The following is a 19,152-nucleotide window of genomic DNA, read 5'->3' as shown; positions in this document are numbered from 1 at the left end:
TGCAGGGACTGCTTTAAAGGAGACACTGATATTTTTACGCATTCTCACTTTCTGCCTGCTTTTTGAATCCTCCCTAAATAAAAATACAGACTAGATAGACCACACATTTGCTTTTAGAGAATGATGTGATAAAGATTTGTTTGAAACAGTCTAGACTTTCCTGATAGTAACAGTTCACCAAGCAATCTTTCTGAGTATTGGTTCTGTTCTTCCCACACATTTACTCCATGTTTCTGTGCCAACGACTGAAATCAAAGGCTTTTCAGAACGTGTGTGTTCTGGAATGCTAAGTAATTTTCTTTGTTGTTGCTAAGAGGTGAATTTTGTTTTTGCCAGTAGGCTGTGTTGAAAGCAGAGGATGTGGTTTTTTTTTGTTGTTGTTGTTAGTTTGTCTTAATGCTTGCCAGATATAACTGCGACTTTGACCCTTTGCTTCTAATAAGGTGTTTCTTTTGGATCGGGGACATATATTTTTAAGCCGCTTTTAACACCTTTCCATACCAACTCACAGAAGTCTTTTCTTTTGTCTTCAAAGAAAGTTATGCTTTCACTTTCCACCCCTCTCAGTAGGAAACCCTAGGAGCCAAAAGTTTTAGGCTCTTGTAGGGATGTCGATTGTCCTGTCTTTGCCTCATTTCTTTTAATCACCTGAATTCATCCCTCCTGATTCCACGCATTGGTGTTGCCTTCTATCTGTAATATACATATATCTGTGTTACCTCATTTGAGCTTCCTTGATCCTTTGAGGTAAGTGCATTATTTACCCCATCTTACACATGAGAAAATTGAGGCTTAGAGAGTTTAGGAGCCAAAGTGGGGCTTTCCAGGTATTGAACTCAGGTTCTGTGAGTTACATCACACCATTCCTTATTCTGTGGGCAGAGTTAACTTGTGAACCCCTTTAATAAACTGCTCCGAGATACAACAGGAATCATCTTACCCTAACAGGCTTTAGAGTCCTCAGATGCCACTTTGGCAGTAAGGGCTCCTATGGATTCCAGGGGTTGGTGTGGAGTGGGTATGCCTAGGAGTCATATGTGGCGCCATTCACCAGGGTGGCCTCATCTCTTGTACCCTTAGCCATAGATCTGGTCCCCCTCTGGTCTTCGGTGAGGACTTGACTCCTGAGAAAGCCCCAGGCTGCCCCAGTTAGGCTCAGCAGGCTGAAGAGGATGGATTTTGTTATTGTGTTAAAATACTAAAGCTAAAAAAAATAAAATAAAATACTAAAGCTAGAGGCCTGGGACATGGCTTAGAATTGTTGGCTATATATTCTTTTTTATAAGTGACTTATGTAAACTTATTAGTCAACGTATCATCAATAAGAGTATTTTATTTTATGCCATTGTACTCTGCCTGGTTTACAAAAGAAGAAAAGAGGATTTAAAGTAATTTGTATAAGTCAGAGTAGAAGATGAAAAAAGACAATTAGGTAAGGACAGGCAAGTGGTAATGGGCTTGTGTTCATGACAAGAAATTGTTTTGATCATAGAAATGAAGTAATACAAAAGGGATGTTTTTCTCTAAATTCAATTATACATAGGATTTTAAAAGCAGAAGGACTAAAAATATTCATATATTTTCACTCTGTTCTATCAAGTATTCAGTATAAAGAAATATAGAAATAGCTTGTAAGAAATAGTTGCTAGTAGTTTCCATTCTTTTTTTCTTCTGTATTTTAAAAGGCTTCATATACTTCTTGTGGATCATAGGAAAGCTTAATGACAAATTACCCTTAAAGCCTTGTGCTGTTTAGAAAGTTAGGTCAGCGTTAACCATTTTCTCAATATACAGCAAAATCCAATTAATTATTAGATTTTTCCTTTTTATTAATTAAAAAAAATTGTGATAAAATAGACAAGGCAGTGGCAACCCACTCCAGTACTCTTGCCTGGAAAATTCCATGGACGGAGGAGCCTGGTAGGTAGGGTGCAGTCCATGGGGTCGCTAATAGTTGGACACAGTGACTTAACTTTTAGTTTTCACTTTCATACATTGGAGAAGGAAATGGCAACCCCCTCCAGTGTTCTTGCCTAGAGAATCCCAGGGACAGGGGAGCCTGGTGGGCTGCTGTCTATGAGGTCGCACAGAGTCAGACACGACTGAAGCAACTTAGCAGCAGCAGCAGCAGACATAACCTAAAAGTCACCATCTTAACCTACTTAGGTATGTAATTTAGTGACATTAAGTACATTCACTTTTTATATTCCTTTCATTCATTTTTAATAGGAAGTAATTCACTACAGAAATCATTTTTCTAGCCATTCATTGAGAAATAGTCTAGAATCACCCACCCGCCTTGGACTGGCCTTCACTGGCAGCATAGAAAGGGCAATAGGTCACACACAAAGCTTTTCTCTCACTGAGGCTGTGGGACTTTTCAATTACCTCTTCAAGTGGGACTCTGGCATTTTGGTTAATGGCAAAAAAGAACTTGTGAATAGAATGAAACATTACAAAAGCAGCTTCCTCAAGAGAGACTGTTCTAGTCTCCATGATTACCCAACTCTGGGAGGTTCTGACCTTTCAGGACAGAATGTAGTTTCCAGCTAGAGATCTCCCCCTGCCTCCCCACTCCTTGCTTTCTACTTCCTCCCTGAGTAGCCCCTATTCCCACCCCAGAGCACACACCCAAGTATCCCAACCAGAAGGCTTAATCATTCAGTTCAGCTCAGTTGCTCAGGCGTGTCCAACTCTTTGCAACCCCAAGGTCCTGAATTTTTTAACTTTTTTTTAATCTTGTCCAGTCTGAGCCTCCCGAAAAAGGGAAAGTTCACTTGTCCCACTGGCCCAGCCAGAAAGTCTTTTCTGTCATTGCCCTGTCTTGCCGCTTAACAGGATCAGTAGCCCTCTGTCTCAGGTGTGGGCTCCAAGCCTTTTCACTTGTATAGCAAACTCAGTGAACGAATACCTTTTGAAAACCTAGTGGATCTCAGTAAGTGACAGTTATCCTCACTTTAGAGATAGGAGAAAGTTGTAAGAACGTTAGTGTCAGTTTGTGTGCCCCATGTACAATGAGGCCAAACAAACTGAAAGGTCAGAGTTTGGAGCAGAGAAAGGGTTATTGCAAGGCCATGTAATGAGCTGGGTGGGCTCGTGCCCTAAAAAGCCCTGAGCTCCCTGAAGGGTTTTGGCAAAGCACTTTTAAAAGCCAGGTGAGGGAGGGGGAGTCACAGGGTCTGTGACCAGTTTGTGCACAGTTCTCTGGCTGATGGTGAAGTAGCAAGGTGGTGTCACAGGGGTTAACATTATTAGTCCTTAGGCTACAGAAGGCCTGGGGCTATATGCTTCTGGTGCTCAAGTAGTTAACATCTTCCATTGTTGGAGAGGGTGTGTCACTAAGTTGTGTCTGATTCTTTCCAACCCCATGGACTGTAGCCCGCCAGACTCCTCTGTCCATGGAATTTTCCAGGCAAGAATACTGTAGCGGATTGCCATTTCCCACTCTAAGAAAGGGGGAAGTTTATAGCATCTATAAAACAACTCAGGAAATGTTCATCAAGTACTATTATCTAGGTACTTCAGAGAGGAGCTAAAGCAGAGAATATGGGGGAAGGCCCGTCTCAGGAAGGCCCCATAGCGTCTTGTTCAGTTATAGGAATGTAAGTATTTGGTTCCAGGTCCTACAAGAAGTGAATGAGAGAGACAGACAGACAGATAGGCAGATGTGAAAGCCTAGTTGATAATTACTCTTAGTAAACACAGAACTTGAAACTGAAAAAAACCAAATAATGAAAATAATGTTGATACTTTATATTTGAATGGTCCAGTATTGTTTTCATAGTACTTTATTGTATTTTTTGCCTTGTGATTGGATTTGGTGCAACTGGAAGAAGAAAATTCTAGGTGGGATCGCAGAAAATTTGAGTGTTAATTATTGTTAAATGTAATGAATACTTTGCTCGAAAAAGCTGTTGAGCTGAGTCCTCTTCATTTCAAAGACTTTGCTTATGTCAGGTTTTTCAAACTAAGAGAACAATTACCAAACTATTAGTACATTTGCTTTCATTCCCATGGCTCTCATGTAATTTGTCAGACTCAGATGATACACAGTGAACCTCAGGCTGAGATTTAATTTTGTGTGTTTGCCAAAGTACCCAGTGGCCTAGTTTCCACAGTCATATCCAGCAGATAAACGGCTCTGAAAAAAAAATCAGGCTTTAGAGACATGGTAGGAAATCACCATCAGCTCACACTTCCTGACCAGCAGAAGGTGATAAAGTAGACCCTGGGGCATAGCCGTGGGTGCTGCTGTTGCTAAGTCCCTTCAGTTGTGTCCAACTCTGGGACCCCATAGACGGCAGCCTACCAGGCTCCTCTGTCCCTGGGATTCTCCAGACAGGAGTACTGGAGTGGGTTGCCATTTCCTTCTCCAAGCCGTGGGTGCAGTCACTCACTAGTCCACATAATTGTCTGGGCACCCACCCGAGAAGTCCTGAATATCTGTGACTTTCCCCCGGTTGGTAGAATTTTTAAAAATACTTTTCTGATGTCCAGATGTTGGAGAGATTGTGCTAGGAATCTGATGGTTTCTGGTCCACCCTCCCTCCCACTGCAAGCCGTCATCACATCTCTACCAGCCTGAGTGCAGGAGCCATCACAGACGAAACTCCACCCAGTACAGGGACAGGGCTGCCTCTGCATGGTCACTGGGATACACAAAGTGAAAGCTCTCAGTTAACAGCCTATCTGGCAAGAAGTTCTGCTTTGCCCTTGACCCTCTCAACCTGCTCTGCTGTACTTTCTGTCTGTACTGCCCTGTTCCCAGGGGAGCAGAGACCCAGACCTGAGACTCAACACAGAGCCCTTGCAGTTTTAGCTAGATGTACAAGTGAATTTGTTGCAGGAAGGAGGACCACTTCCAGGGCCCGAGAATGGGCTCCTGTCTCACACTTGGAAATGAATTGCCCGAGGACACACATGCTGACAAAGAGAGAGACTATTGGGAAGGGGCGCCCAGGCAGAGAATGGCAGGGAATCCAGGAGAACCTCTCTGCCACGTGGCTCGAAATCTTGGGTTTTATGGTGATGGGATTAGTTTCTGGGTTGTCCCTGGCCAATCATTCTGGCTCAGGGTCCTTCCTGGTGGCACACACATTGCTCAGCCAAGATGGATTCCAGTGAGGAGGATTCTGGGAGGTTGGTAGGACATATGGACTGGAGTCTCTTTCTTCCTTTTGACCTTTCCCAATTCTTCCAGTTGTTGGTAGCTTCTTAGTTTCTCATTCCTTACCAGGACCAATGCCTCCTGAATGTGTCAGGCCTGACCAGGGCAGGAGGTTTCAGTCAGTGGTTCCCCTAACAACTTCATCTGACTTCTCCTGTTTGACTCAGTGTTGTGGAACTATGTGCCTTTTGTCCAGCAGAGGTATGCATAAGAATTTATTCCCATTTGTAGCATTTGGAAAATAAATATTCTGTTTATTTTGGGTTTTCTTTCTAGTTTGTGTTTTCCTGTGTTATCTCAGGCCCCTACCAGTGACAGCCAACATATGAAGAAAGCATGCCTAAGGGAATATTTTCCAAGCAATTTTATTTCCAAAAATGCTTTGCAAAAGAGAGAGTTTGTTGGTTGGATAAATTTTGGAAATTCTCCATATTCTAAGCCTGTCTTTGAGAGCCAAGATATCCATTAGGAAATTAGAAGTATTATGAGGGCTAGCAGTTTTTTTTTTTTAAGCTGTTTAACTATAAGTCAGCATTCTCCAGATTTATGGCCATGGAACTCATTTTCATATAGCATCCAGAAAGATCAGAGTGAGAAATGTTAATATAAATGTGTTTAGAGATTTAGGTTCCCTAAGAAAGTGAGTCTTTCATCTTTCTCTTCTCTTTAGCACCTTACACATAGTGAATTCTAGTAACTTGGATGGTAATTTACTAGTTTTGGTAATTACTACCAATGGTAATATTGATTATGGTTATGCCTGTGAATTGATAAGGAAAAATCAGTGCCAAATTGGCGTTCATTTGAAGCTCTTGTCTGAGTTGGGAAAAGAGGGGGTCATTTGCATAAAAAGAGAGTGGATCCTTTCTGGGGACTAGGGGAACTAAGTGTGATAGGAGATGGGATATAAAAAAGCAAGATTTCCAGTCTTCCTCTTATTCCTTCATTTAACAAGCATTTCTTAGAACCTTGGTATTTATAATACAAGGCAATGTAGGAAATGAGGCATAATCCTTCTTCTCAGGTGTGTTGAGACTAGTCCAGATGGTAAGACATGTACTTAACTCAGTTTAACATTGTAAGGAATGGCAAAGGGCTTTGAACAAATGAACAAAGTGCTCTAGTGCATTCAGAGGAAGCTAAAGTGGTTTCTGATCCAGGCAGCTAGGTGAGATCTTTGGGACCATGTCCCTCTCAGATCAGTATTCACTCATGCCTACAACCTCCAGGGGTGGAAGTACATCCTAATAGGTTCTCAGTGGGGAATCCATCTCAGTGGCTTTGCAGGTCCAATCTTTCCGACATGGAGACTGAGACACAGAGTTGGGGGCCAGGGGAGTCTGAACTGAAAGCATGGAGACATGAACTCTGGTTCTGCCACTACCAGGTACCAGCTGGGTTTAAACAAATTAGACACACACACACACACCACAGGCATACTTCAGAAATACTATAGCTTCGGTTCTAGAACCACTGCAATGAGGCAAAAATATCACAATAAAGTGAGCCACACAACTTTGTTTCTCATTACATATATAAGAGTTATATTTACACTATACTATTAAGTGTGTAAGAGCGTTATGGGACTTCCCTGGTGGCTCAGATGGTAAAGAATCCGCCTGCAATGCAGAAGACCTGGGTTCGATCCCTGGGTCGGGAAGATCCCCTGGAGGACAGCATGGCAACCCACTCCAGTATTCTTGCCTGGAGAATCCCATGGATAGAGGAGTCTGGTGGGCTACAGTCCATAGGGTTGCAAAGAGTTGGTCACAGTTGAAGCAACTTAGCATGCATGCATGCATGGCTAAATGAATAAGAAGAATTTTACACAAACACTATAATGTGATAAGATCTAAGTTTTAGTGAATATTAGAATTACCTGTGGGATTTGTTCAAAATATAGATTGCCTGCCCACACACCCTTGATTAATAGGCCTGATGGCAGGATCCCTGTAATCTGTACCCTGAGTTATTCTGAGCAACTTCTGCTATAAATCCAGGAATCCTGCAAATGGAAAGGGTTGGATTCCGGAAAAGTTTATGATATTCATTCACATGTATATTACTCTACAGCAGGGTTTCTCAACGAGGGCACTACTGACTTTTGGAACTGGATAACTCTTTGTTGTAATGGGGCTGTCCTGTGCATTGTAGGCTATCAAGCAGCAACCCCCAACCAATAATGACAATTAAAACTGTCTCCAGACATTGCCACATATAATCTGGGGAGCATAGTCAATCCTGGTTGAGAAGCACTCCTCAACAGGGACCAAAGCCCCAGGAGTCAGACTAGAGATAGTGATACTGATCTTTCTAGATCAAATCTGTTAACAGTGAAGAGCACCTTTCTCTAAAAACTTGAGGTCCCCAAAGAAAACATTCTCAGAAGGGTCTGTCTACCTGTCCTCTTAATGTCTCAGCTATCCCACTCAAGTACTAGACACACCAAACACTAATAATCAACTTATGTAGACTTTGGTATAAGACACATTTCCCCTTTACACTTTCTACTGGAGTGTGTATCACTCAAAATATACAAAAAATCTCAGTATAGCACTTTACCAGCCTCCATAGATAGAACCTGAAGTGTAGGTTGGGTTATAAAAGGGAAGGAAATAAATGCCAATAAAGGGTTAATGAGTTGTTACAGCTGTGGGCAACTGAGGCTCAGTTCCCCTTAGTTTTACCTGAGAAATTGTGTGGACTATGCCAAAGTATTGCCCCACCAAGAGCAGAGAAGCTTAAAAAAAAAAAAAAGAACAGAGAAGCTGAGAGAATTTGTCCGTGTTCCTCATTGGCTGGGGTTGCCCTTATGTCCCATGGTGGATGTTGACCATTGAACATCTGTTGCAGAGTAAGCTTCAATAATCAAGTATAAGATGATCAGTCCTTAGGATATCAGCCTCATCAGTCAAGGTTCAGTGAGATAAGCAAAATGACTAAAGGATTTATTATAGGGACTTGGCCTTACCTAACTGTGGGGACGGAGAAAGCAATGGCACCCCACTCCAGTACTCTGGCCTGGAAAATCCCATGGACGGAGGAGCCTGGTAGGCTGCAGTCCATGGGGTCGTGAAGAGTCGGACACGACTGAGCAACTTCCTTTTCACTTTTCACTGTCATGCATTGGAGAAGGAAATGGCAACCCACTCCAGTGTTCTTGCCTGGAGAATCCCAGGGGCAGGGGAGCCTGGTGGGCTTCCGTCTATGGGATCGCACAGAGTCGGACACGACTGAAGCAACTTAGCAGCAGCAGCAGCAACTGTGGGGAAATAAGTCTTTGCATCTGATGCTGGAGTTTGAAGGGCAGGCAGTCAGGAAGGGAAGATAGATGTATGATGGGGAAAAGCAAGAACAAGCTGGAACCCACAAGTGTGAGCTGGAGTCCAGATTAGCCTTTGTTGCCTCTGATCTTGACACTGTGGGTGTCTTGCAGAAGCCAGGATTCTTCATCATAGAGCTAAATACATATACCTGGCCTAAGAGTTGGAGAAGCTGAAGGAGGATCCCAGAAGGGTGGAATAGTTGCAGGCCCTCATGCCATGAAAATCAGCAGCAATGTGTGTGACCCCCAAAAGGAGTGGCTGCTTCACTTTTACTCTTTAGATTTCCCATAAGAATCTTTCTTGTGACCTATCCTAACCAGAAATACATAGGAAAAAAAACTCAGAAATCCAGTTCGGCCTGAACAAGTTGACAGAGTACAAAGCCATTATATCATCTCTTCCCTCTACCACTTGCTCAGTGAGCCCACATACAAAATGGCATCCATGGCATCAAGGATGGAGACAATGTATGGTCTCAACAATATGACCTTCCACTCACCAAGACAGATTTGATTTTGGCTATTGTTAGTCATTAAGGAAGTGTAAGTCCAAACCACAATGAGATACCACTTTGCATCCACCAGGGTGACTATAATCAGAGAGACAGACAATAACAAGTGTTGGCAAGGATATGGAGATATTGGAATCTTCATATATTGCTGGTGGGAATGTAAGTTGGTGGCAGCTGCTTTGTGAAATACTTTGACAGTTCTTCAAAATGGAGTGGGAGAAAATTGAGAGTGACTTTTAATGAATAAGGGTTTCTTCTTGGGCTGATGAAAGTGTTCTAAAATTAGCTGTGGTGATGGTTTCACAACTCTGAATATACTAAAAAGCATTGAATTGTGCACTTCGAATGGATGGATTATAGAGTATGTGACTGATATCTTAGTAAAACTGTGAAAGAAAAACAGCCACTTATCTTCACACTGTAATATTTTCATCTTTTTTCTAACTGCCTAGTTCTCTTGAGTTAATAGCATTTGTGAAAGAGGAAAAATATTTTTTTCAATGCCCTGTCAGTTATCTTTACTTACCCAAGAACGTCCAGAAGAACTCGTATTATTTCTATATTAATTGCTTTATTTGTAATGTTTGTATATACCTAGAGTCCCTTGGGAAAGATGGCATAACTATGCATCTGAAACCTTTTATTCTTAATGTTATGGTGTAATTTATACCTGAGTTTAATGATTCTCTTTTTCAAGGGATGAGATTGCACAACTCAAGTGCCCATTGTGTTAGCTGTACAAATCCTGAAAGAGGGGGCTGAGCATAAGGTGAAAATGAGGTCATGAACTTAAGAATATGCTGCTAGCCCTTGAAGTTGTATAAGAGGTAGAGGGAGAAGAGGCATGAAAATTGCAAGCCATAATGCTGTGCAAATAAAATAACAACAAATCCAGATAATGAATGAGTTCCCCAGGGAAATGGGTGGGCCAAGGAAGGCTGAGGATTGGACCCTGGGAAAGTCAGTAGATCAGAGAAGATAGGGTCTTACGAACCAGATGGCCACTTGGGAGAACCAATACATTAAGATAAGATATGGAAATTCCCTGGCAGTCTGGTGGATAGGATTCCACACTTTCACTGGGGAAGGCCTGGGTTCAGTCCCTGGTCCCTGGGGAATTAAGATCCCATAAACCTTAAACCATGGCCAAAAAAAGGGGGAAAAAAAGATAGGATAGATGTTTCCTTGTAAATTATGATGGCTTTTTCTAGGTAAAGTAGCACTATGTATAATGTTTGAAAAGAGTTTGGCTACCTGCATATTGGAAGAGGTAAAAAATGATTTTTTAAACTTAAAATACAACACGATCCTATTTAATGGGTCTCTTTTTAGATAATTTCTTTATTTAAAGCATTATGAACTATAGAAAATTAAACCACCAAAAGATTTCTCATACAGGCCAATCACAAAACAGTGAGACTAGAAAGGTGCCAGGGAATTCATATGGCTTGCACAGACATGTTCCTAAATCAATCCAGAACATATCTGCTTATTTTCAAGATGATCAAAGAAAACTATTTGTCAGCTTCCCTCAGTGGCCTATGATACTCTTTAATAACACTGATTCCCTTCTGTTCAACTAAATATTAAAAGTACAGAGCTGAAACTCACCACCATGCCAATTGGTAAATGCTACTTTCTGGCTTATTTTACGGGACCAACAATAAAGCTGGTGGGCTTCCCTGATAGCTCAGTTGGTAAAGAATCCGCCTGCAATGCAGGAGACCCTGGTTTGATTCCTGGGTCAGGAAGATCCCCTGGAGAAGGGATAGGCTACTCACTCCAGTATTCTTGGGCTTCCCTTGTGGCTCAGCTGGTAAAGAATCAGCTTGCAGTGTGGGAGACCTGGGTTCAATCCCTGAGTTGGGAAGATCCCCTGGAAAAGGGAAAGGCTACCCATTCCAGTATTCTGGCCTAGAGAATTCCACGGACTGTGTAGTCCATGCAGTTGTGAATAGTCGGACACTACTGAGCAACTTTCATTTTCACTTTTCTTTCAACAATAAAGAATGATGTGGGAGGCATCAACTGTCCTCCTTTCTTATTTTTGAGCTTTATGTAAATGGACTCAAACTCTATGTATTCTTTGACTTTCTTCTTTCACCAGCATATTTTTTTAATTGTTTATGGCCATGCTGCAATGACTTGTGGGATCTTAGTTCCCCAGCTAGGGATCAAATCGGGGCCCTGGCACTGAGAGCTCCAAGTCCTAACCAATGGATCACCTGGGAATTCCCTCACTGATATATTTTAAAGTTAAATCCATGTTGATTTGTGTTGTTCATGGTTTATTCATTTTCACTGCTCCAGAATGGACATTCATGTGTGTCTTAGTCTGTCTGTCTAAAGCTCAAAAATAGACAAAACCAAACAATGTATCATGCAGGTATGTATATGAGGGAGATGGAAGAAAAGGAATGTTAGACACAAAATTCACTACAGTGGCTCCCTCTTGTGCAGAGGAGGCTGGATGTGATTGGGGAGAAACATGGTGTATGTCTAAATTTCTGGTGATATCACGCTTCTCAAATTGGATGGGGTACATGTGGTTGTTCATTTCTATTATTTCTCTTTAAACTATCAATTTTTTATCATATATAGCATATTTCATAGTAAAAATTTAATAGCATTAAATAGCTTGCTCAGTAACATTGAAGTGTTAAGAACGCCTTCCCCTTGCCTTAATTGGGCAAGCATCCAAAAACTTAAAAAAAAAAAAGCAACAACAAACTATCCTCTCCTGGCAACAGTCTCCCTTTATTATGAACATTGGTAGAGTGAAGATGTGGTTTCTCAAGGAGACGTAAGTATTTGGGGCACAATTCCAGGGACATTGCGTTCTACTTGACATCAACAACTCTGGCTGTGTCAAAGGCACAGAGATTACAAGCCACTTAGAAAGGGTAGAAGGATTTCAGAGTACAGGCACAAAATTAACTTTACTTTTACCCAAGATTTTTTTTTTAATTTTTACTTTAGCCATGCTCTTTGGAAAATGTAGTATTCTAGGAGATCCTGCCTCACATTCTTAGGTTATAAAGGCATTTCTTGCTGGGAAGTGGTTTAGGATTTAGAAACAGCTGACACTTTGGGGAGAAAACTATAGAATCACCTGCCAATGCAGGAGATGTAAGAGATGGGAATTCAATCCCTGGGTTGGGAAGATCCCTTGGAGGAGAATACAGCATCCCACTCCAGTATTCTTGCCTGGCAAATCCCCATGGACAGAGGAGCCTGGAGGCCTACAGTCCATGGGGTCGCAAAGAGTCAGACATGACTGAAGTGACTTAGCATGCACACATGCATAGAATCACATTTAAGATAATGTGAAGGTGCATTCTCAAACAATTTTCACCCAGCTAAGAGCCATCTCCAGGCCCTCCCACCACCTTATTTCAGGGATTTACCCAGGCAGAAAGTAGTCTTGAATTGTCTAGTTTAGAAGCAGGCCATGGAGGAAATAAGCCTTCAGGGACTGGTGAGAAAGGAAGAGGTATGTGACTGTTTCCACATAAATGCATATCTTTAGCACACTGAGATTTTCTGTGAAATAAGAACAAAGAAGCCAAACACTGCTAAGAGAGAAACTCATGAACACCTTTTATAAACTTAGTACCTCTGTCAGCAGGATAAAAATTAACATCATGGCGGGCCTCTAAGATCTCCTTTTAAAATATTCCATGACTCCCATTTCTAAAAAAGATGGGCAGGCTAGACACTTCTCACTAGCTGAATGTTTCACCTCTCCTGCCACCTCTCTTTGTTGTTCAAAGCTCACACCACAGGGTCTTTAGGACCTTGGGTAAAATACTATTCTGGTTGGTATCATATTTATCATATTTATTTATCATACTTAATGTCCCCCTATGATTAAGCATATTTAAGGATTTTCAAGGAAACTAGGCCATGCCATGTGGGGCCACCCAAGACAGAGGGATCATGGTGGAGAGGTCTGACAGAATGTGGTTCACTGGAGAAGGGAATGGCAAACCACTTCAGTATTCTTGCCTTAAGAACCCCATGAACAGTATGAAAAGGCAAAAAGATAGGACACTGAAAGATGAACTCCCCAGGTCGGTAGGTGCCCAATATGATACAGGAGATCAGTGGAGAAATGACTTAAGAAAGAATGAAAGGATGGAGCCAAAGCAAAAACAACACCCGATTGTGGATGTGACTGGTGATAGAAGTAAGCTCCGATGCTGTAAAGAGCAATATTGCATAGGAATCTGGAATGTTAGGTTCATGAATCAAGGCAAATGGAATCAGCGAACTAAAATGGACTGGAATGGGTGAATTTAACTCAGATGACCATTTTATCTACTACTGTGGGCAGGAATCCCTTAGAAGAAATGGAGTAGCCATCATAGTCAACAAAAGAGTCCGAAACGCAGTACTTGGATGCAGTCTCAAAAACGACAGAATGATTTCTGTTTGTTTCCAAGGCAAACCATTCAATATCACGGTAATCCAAGTCTATGCCCTGACCAGTAACACTGAAGAAGCTGAAGTTGAACGGTTCTATGAAGACCTACAAGACCTTTTATTTTTTTTATTTTATTTTTTTTTACAAGACCTTTTAGAACTAACACCCAAAAAAGATGTGCTTTTCATTATAGGGGACTGGAATGCAAAAGTAGAAAGTCAGGAAACACTGGGAGTAACAGGCAAATTTGGCCTTGGAGTACAGAATGAAGCAAGGCAAAGGCTAATAGAGTTTTGCCAAGAGAATACACTGGTCATAGCAAACACCCTCTTCCAACAACACAAGAGAATACTCTACACATGGATATCACCAGATGGTCAAGACCTAAATCAGATTGATTATATCCTTTGCAGCCGAAGATGGAGAAGCTCTATACAGTCAACAAAAACACGACCAGGAGCTGACTGTGGCTCAGATCACGAACGCCTTATTGCCAAATTTAGACTTAAATTGAAGAAAGTAGGGAAAACCACTAGACCATTCAGGTATGACCTAAATCAAATCCCTTATGATTATACAGTGGAAGTGAGAAATAGACTTAAGGGACTAGATCTGGTAGACAGAGTGCCTGAAGAACTATGGATGGAGGTTCGTGACACTGTCCAGGAGACGGATCAAAACCATCCCTAGGAAAAAGAAATGCAAAAAAACAAAATGGCTGTCTGAGGAGGCCTTACAAATAGCTGTGAAAAGAAGAGAAGCGAAAAGCAAAGGAGAAAAGGAAAGATATACCCATTTGAATGCAGAGTTTTCAAAGAATAGCAAGAAGAGATAAGAAAGCCTTCATCAGTGATCAATGCAAAGAAATAGAGGAAAACAATAGAATGGGAGAGACTAGAGATCTCTTCAAGAAAATTAGAGATACCAAGGGAAAACTTCATGCAAAGATGGGCTCGATAAAGGACAGAAATGGTATGGACCTAACAGAAGCACAAGATATTAAGAAGAGGTGGCAAGAATACACAGAAGAACTGTACAAAAAAGAGCTTCATGACCCAGATAATCATGATGGTGTGATCATTCACCTAGAGCTAAAAATCCTGGAATGTGATGTCAAGTGGGCCTTAGGAAGCATCACTACAAACAAAGCTAGTGGAGGTGATGGAATTCCAGTTGAGCTATTTCAAATCCTAAAAGATGATGCTGTGAAAGTGCTGCACTCAATATGCCAGCAAATTTGGAAAACTCAGCAGTGGCCACAGGACTGAAAAAGGTCAGTTTTCATTCCAATCCCAAAGAAAGGCAATGCCAAAGAATGCTCAAACTACCACACAATTGCATTCATCTCACATGCTAGTAATGTAATGCTCAAAATCCTCCAAGCCAGACTTCAGCAATACGTGAACCATGAACTTCCAGACGTTTAAGCTGGATTTAGAAAAGGCAGAGGAACCAGAGATCAAATTGCCAACATCTGCTGCATCTTCGAATATGCAAGAGAGTTCCAGAAAAACATCTATTTCTGCTTTATTGACTATGCCAAAGCCTTTGACTGTGTGGATCACAACAAACTGTGGGAAATTCTGAAAGAGATGGGAATACCAGACCACCTGACCTGCCTCTTGAGAAATCTGTATACAGGTCAGAAAGCAACAGTTAGAACTGGACATGGAACAACAGACTGGTTCCAAATAGGAAAAAGAGTACTATATATTGTCTCCCTGCTTACTTAACTTATATGCAGAGTACATCATGAGAAATGCTGGACTGGAAGAAGCCCAAGCTGGAATCAAGATTGCCGGGAAAAATATCAATAACTTCAAATATGCAGATGACACCACCCTTAGGGCAGAAAGTGAAGAGGAACTAAAGAGCCTCTTGATGAAAGTGAAAGAGGAGAGTGAAAAGGTTGGCTTTAAAAAGTTCAAGATTCATAAAACTAAGTTCATGGCATCTGGTCCCATCAGTTCATGGCAAATAGATGGGGAAACAGTGGAAACAGTGAGAGACTTTATTCTGGGGGGCTCCAAAATCACTGCAGATGGTGATTGCAGCCATGAAATTAAAAGACACTTACTCCTTGGAAGGAAAGTTATGACCAACCTAGACAGCATATTCAAAAGCAGAGACATTACTTTGCCAACAAAGGTCCATCTAGTCTAGGCTATTGCTTTTCCAATAGTCACATATGGATGTGAGAGTTGGACTATAAAGAAAACTGAGCACCGAAGAATTGATACTTTTGAACTGTGGTGTTAGAGAAGACTCTTGAGAGTCCTTTGGACTGCAAGGAGATCCAACCAGTCCATCCTAAAGGAGATCAGTCCTGGGTGTTCATTGGAAGGACTGATGCTAAAGCTGAAACTTCAATATTTTGGCCACCTCATGCAAAGAGTTGACTCATTTGAAAAGACCCTGATGCTGGGAGGGATTGGGGGCAGGAGGAGAAGGGGATGACAGAGGATGAGATGGCTGGATGGCATCACTGACTCGATGGACATGAGTTTGGGTAAACTCCCGGAGTTGATGTTGGACAGGGAGGCCTGGAGTGCTGCAGCTCATGGGGTCACAAAGAGTCAGACATGACTGAGCAACTGAACCGAAATGAACTGAAGGATTTTCTTAAACAGTTTTTTTCAAAGCAAATATCAGTTTGGTATGAGACTATTACTTGAGTATAAAATATAGATTTTTTTACAGTTTCAATTAAGGGAAGAATTGCAACAAGAGCCAACTGTTCTGAAGGCTGCTGGTGAACTATTATTTAACCCAGTTTCTCTCCTGTGCAGAGTTATTTTTGTGTCTGCCAGTTTCTCTCAGAACATTCTTGCACATTTTCCAAAGTTGACCCTGTTACCCTTGAGCTTCTTAGTCTCCTTTTTTATTCCTTAGAAACATAAAAGATGTGTGGGAGATTTATAAGGTTCACATTTCAGAGTTCTCTTTCTTTTAGTCAGGAAGTTTAAGATGTCTCTTGGACAAAACTATCTCAACATTCCATCAATCATATAAGAGGCCGGAAAGCTTATTGTTTATGAGAAAAGGCTGTGGGAGCAGGAAATTTCTGTCCTAACTGTTTTCTAGCTAATATCACTAAGCTTCGGTTTTCTCATTTGTAAAATGGGAATATTAATAGTTCTTTCCTCCAGAGGGTTGGGGTGAGCATTACAGGAGACAATGCATAGAAAGAGCTTAGGGCAGTGCCAGGCATGGAAAAAGATCTTAATGACTATTAGTAATAATGGTGGTGATGGTGGTAGTGATGATGATAAAGGATTTGGAGTCTTAAAAAGTTGTCTTGCAGCACTACTACACAGCATTTTCAGATAAGAAATCAGATCACATAATCTGCCAAGGTTATTTGAATTTGCTACTCTGGAAAGAAAATTACTTCTTTGTCACTTAATGGCTGCCATGTAGTCTTACTCAGTTGGAGAGTGTGTGTGAGTGTGCGCCCATGAATGCTAATGCTCTTCTGTCTTGTGTCCCTGCCTTGATGGTCAGGAGTCTTACTTTAGCCCTTTTTAAAAATCCAGCTCTGAATATTGGTCAGTGCACACAGTACACACAGTAGGCTTTCTACAAATACTGAATATGTTTCTATTCAATAAAATTGAAATTGTGTGCAAAATGTATTAATAGACAGTGTTTTGACCTTATGAAGATTTACAAGATGTTTTAAAGAAAAAGGAATTCAATTAGGAAATAAAGGGAATTCCCTGGTGCTTCCAATGCAAAGGGCATGGGTTCAATCCATGGCAGGGAACTAAGATCCCATAAGCTGTATGGTGTGACCAAAAAAAAAAAAGAAAAGAAAGGCTTAGGAAGAATCTAGACCTGCTCTCTTTTCCTGAGGATTCACCCTTCCCTCATAGTAGCACAGTGCCTGTCACACAACTGAAATGAAGTAAATGGTGGCTAAGTTGTTAGGATTCTAGGTTTTCATTGACAGGGCCCAGGTTCAACCCCTGGTCAGGGAACTGAGATCCCACAAGCCAAGCAGCCAAAAAAAAAAAAAAAAAAAAACGGTCAAAACCAGCTAAAATGACACTCGGGAATTCTTGACAATCTAACTGTAATTTGAGTCTTGTATAGGTGCTGTCCATCATTGCTTTTTGACACAATAGAGGATCCTGTTTCTTTGAAAATGGCTCTGAGGTTGACTGGTTGGGATTTTTAGAATGTCATCCTAATTTAACATAATATCCTTTGCTTTTAGGGAAAAACTTATCCATTTCGGGGTGCCTTCCCTCCAGTATGGAATCCCATTGCTTATCTGGATTACAACAACCTGTGGCGGACCATGGATAACATGGGAAAAGAGGTAAAGTGTGCGTTCAGCTTGCCCTTAACCTGTGACTGAAATCAATAGCAAATGTTTAATATCCTTCCACAGTGCAGGGAACATTGATGTATATCATTTCCAATGTACCCAATAACTCTGCCACATTGGTAGTATTTCTGCTTTAGCGAGGAGAAATTCAGTGCCAAGGGGTTACATAATTTCCCCAAGATCATACAACAAGGGAACCAGGATTCAAACCCACATGTCTCTGATACTAATGTGTGTACCTGTGTGTTTTCAACTCTATGCCACTGAGTTTTTATATGACATATTTTTATTGGGAATCCTATTTAGAGTGATCTTATCCATATATTATGCCACCTGAGATAATAAAGGGGGAGGAAGATTTGTTTCCTCAAAGTGTTTTTTCACTGAGTATCAGTAACTCAATAACTATAACATCCATCTCTCAAACTTAATTTGGAAATTTAAAATGGCTGTTGTGGGCACATGTGTGCATGCTAAGTCTCTCCAGTCATGTCTGACTCTTTGTGACCCTATTGACGGTAGCCCACCAAGCTCCTCTGTCCATGGGATTCTCCAGGTAAGAATACTGGAGTGGGTTACCATACCCTCTTCCATTACCTTTCAATAATAATTATGATGATGACCATCATAATTACATATTAATTTATATTAGTGCATATGCTGCTAAGTCGCTTCAGTCATGTCCGACTCTGTGTGACCCCAGAGACGGCAGCCCACCAGGCCCTGCCGTCCCTGGGATTCTCCAGGCAAGAACACTGGAGTGGGTTGCCATTTCCTCCTCCAATGCATGAAAGTGAAAAGTGAAAGTGAAGTCGTTCAGTCGTGTCCGACTCTTAGCGGCCATGGACTGCAGCCTACCAGGCTCCTCCGTCCATGGGATTTTCTAGGCAAGAGTACTGGAGTGGGGTGCCATATATTTAGGTATTATTTTGGCAACAGCATTAGGGCATAGAATCCAAAGAGCTATCCATCCCAAACCCACCACTGGGTACATAGTGTACATATGTAGTGTATGTATACACCACTGTCTATATGCACATAGGATTCTATGCACATCACACATCCAACATAGAGAAACCAGTTTTCAGAGTTTCTCCTGAGGGCCTCTTGGCAGGCCAGTGGGCAGTAACCATCAGACCTAAATGTCGGCCTTCCTTTCTTTGCAGATTCCAGCTGATGCACCATGGGAGGCCCCACATGCAGTGGAATGGGATAAGATGACTATGAAAGATCTCATCGAAAAAATCTGCTGGACAAAGTAATCTTGACTATTTAAAATGTATTTTTTATCTTCCCTTCATATCATCCCTATCCTATCTTGAACTTCAGAGTTTTTTTTCATAAGTTATAGGAAAAGTTAAGGGGAAACTTAATGACCTTTCCATTAAT

General features: G+C 41.4%; 1 protein-coding gene across 2 annotated transcripts in view; it reads left to right on the top strand.

Moving 5' to 3' along the window:
• Window positions 1-19,152, top strand: part of MAOA (monoamine oxidase A) — an 84,650-nt gene that overhangs the window by 35,485 nt on the left and 30,013 nt on the right. For both annotated transcript variants that reach the window (XM_061410386.1, XM_061410387.1), the window contains exons 4-5: window positions 17,650-17,754; window positions 18,930-19,021. In XM_061410386.1, the coding sequence (XP_061266370.1) occupies window positions 17,650-17,754; window positions 18,930-19,021 (197 nt within the window). The remainder of the gene's footprint in view (window positions 1-17,649; window positions 17,755-18,929; window positions 19,022-19,152) is intronic.

This window comes from Bos javanicus, chromosome X (assembly GCF_032452875.1).
Source record: "Bos javanicus breed banteng chromosome X, ARS-OSU_banteng_1.0, whole genome shotgun sequence".
Classification (NCBI taxonomy): domain Eukaryota; kingdom Metazoa; phylum Chordata; class Mammalia; order Artiodactyla; family Bovidae; genus Bos; species Bos javanicus.
The sequence above is the reverse complement of the archived record's forward strand: the minus strand, read 5'-3'. Positions and strand labels throughout refer to the sequence as shown.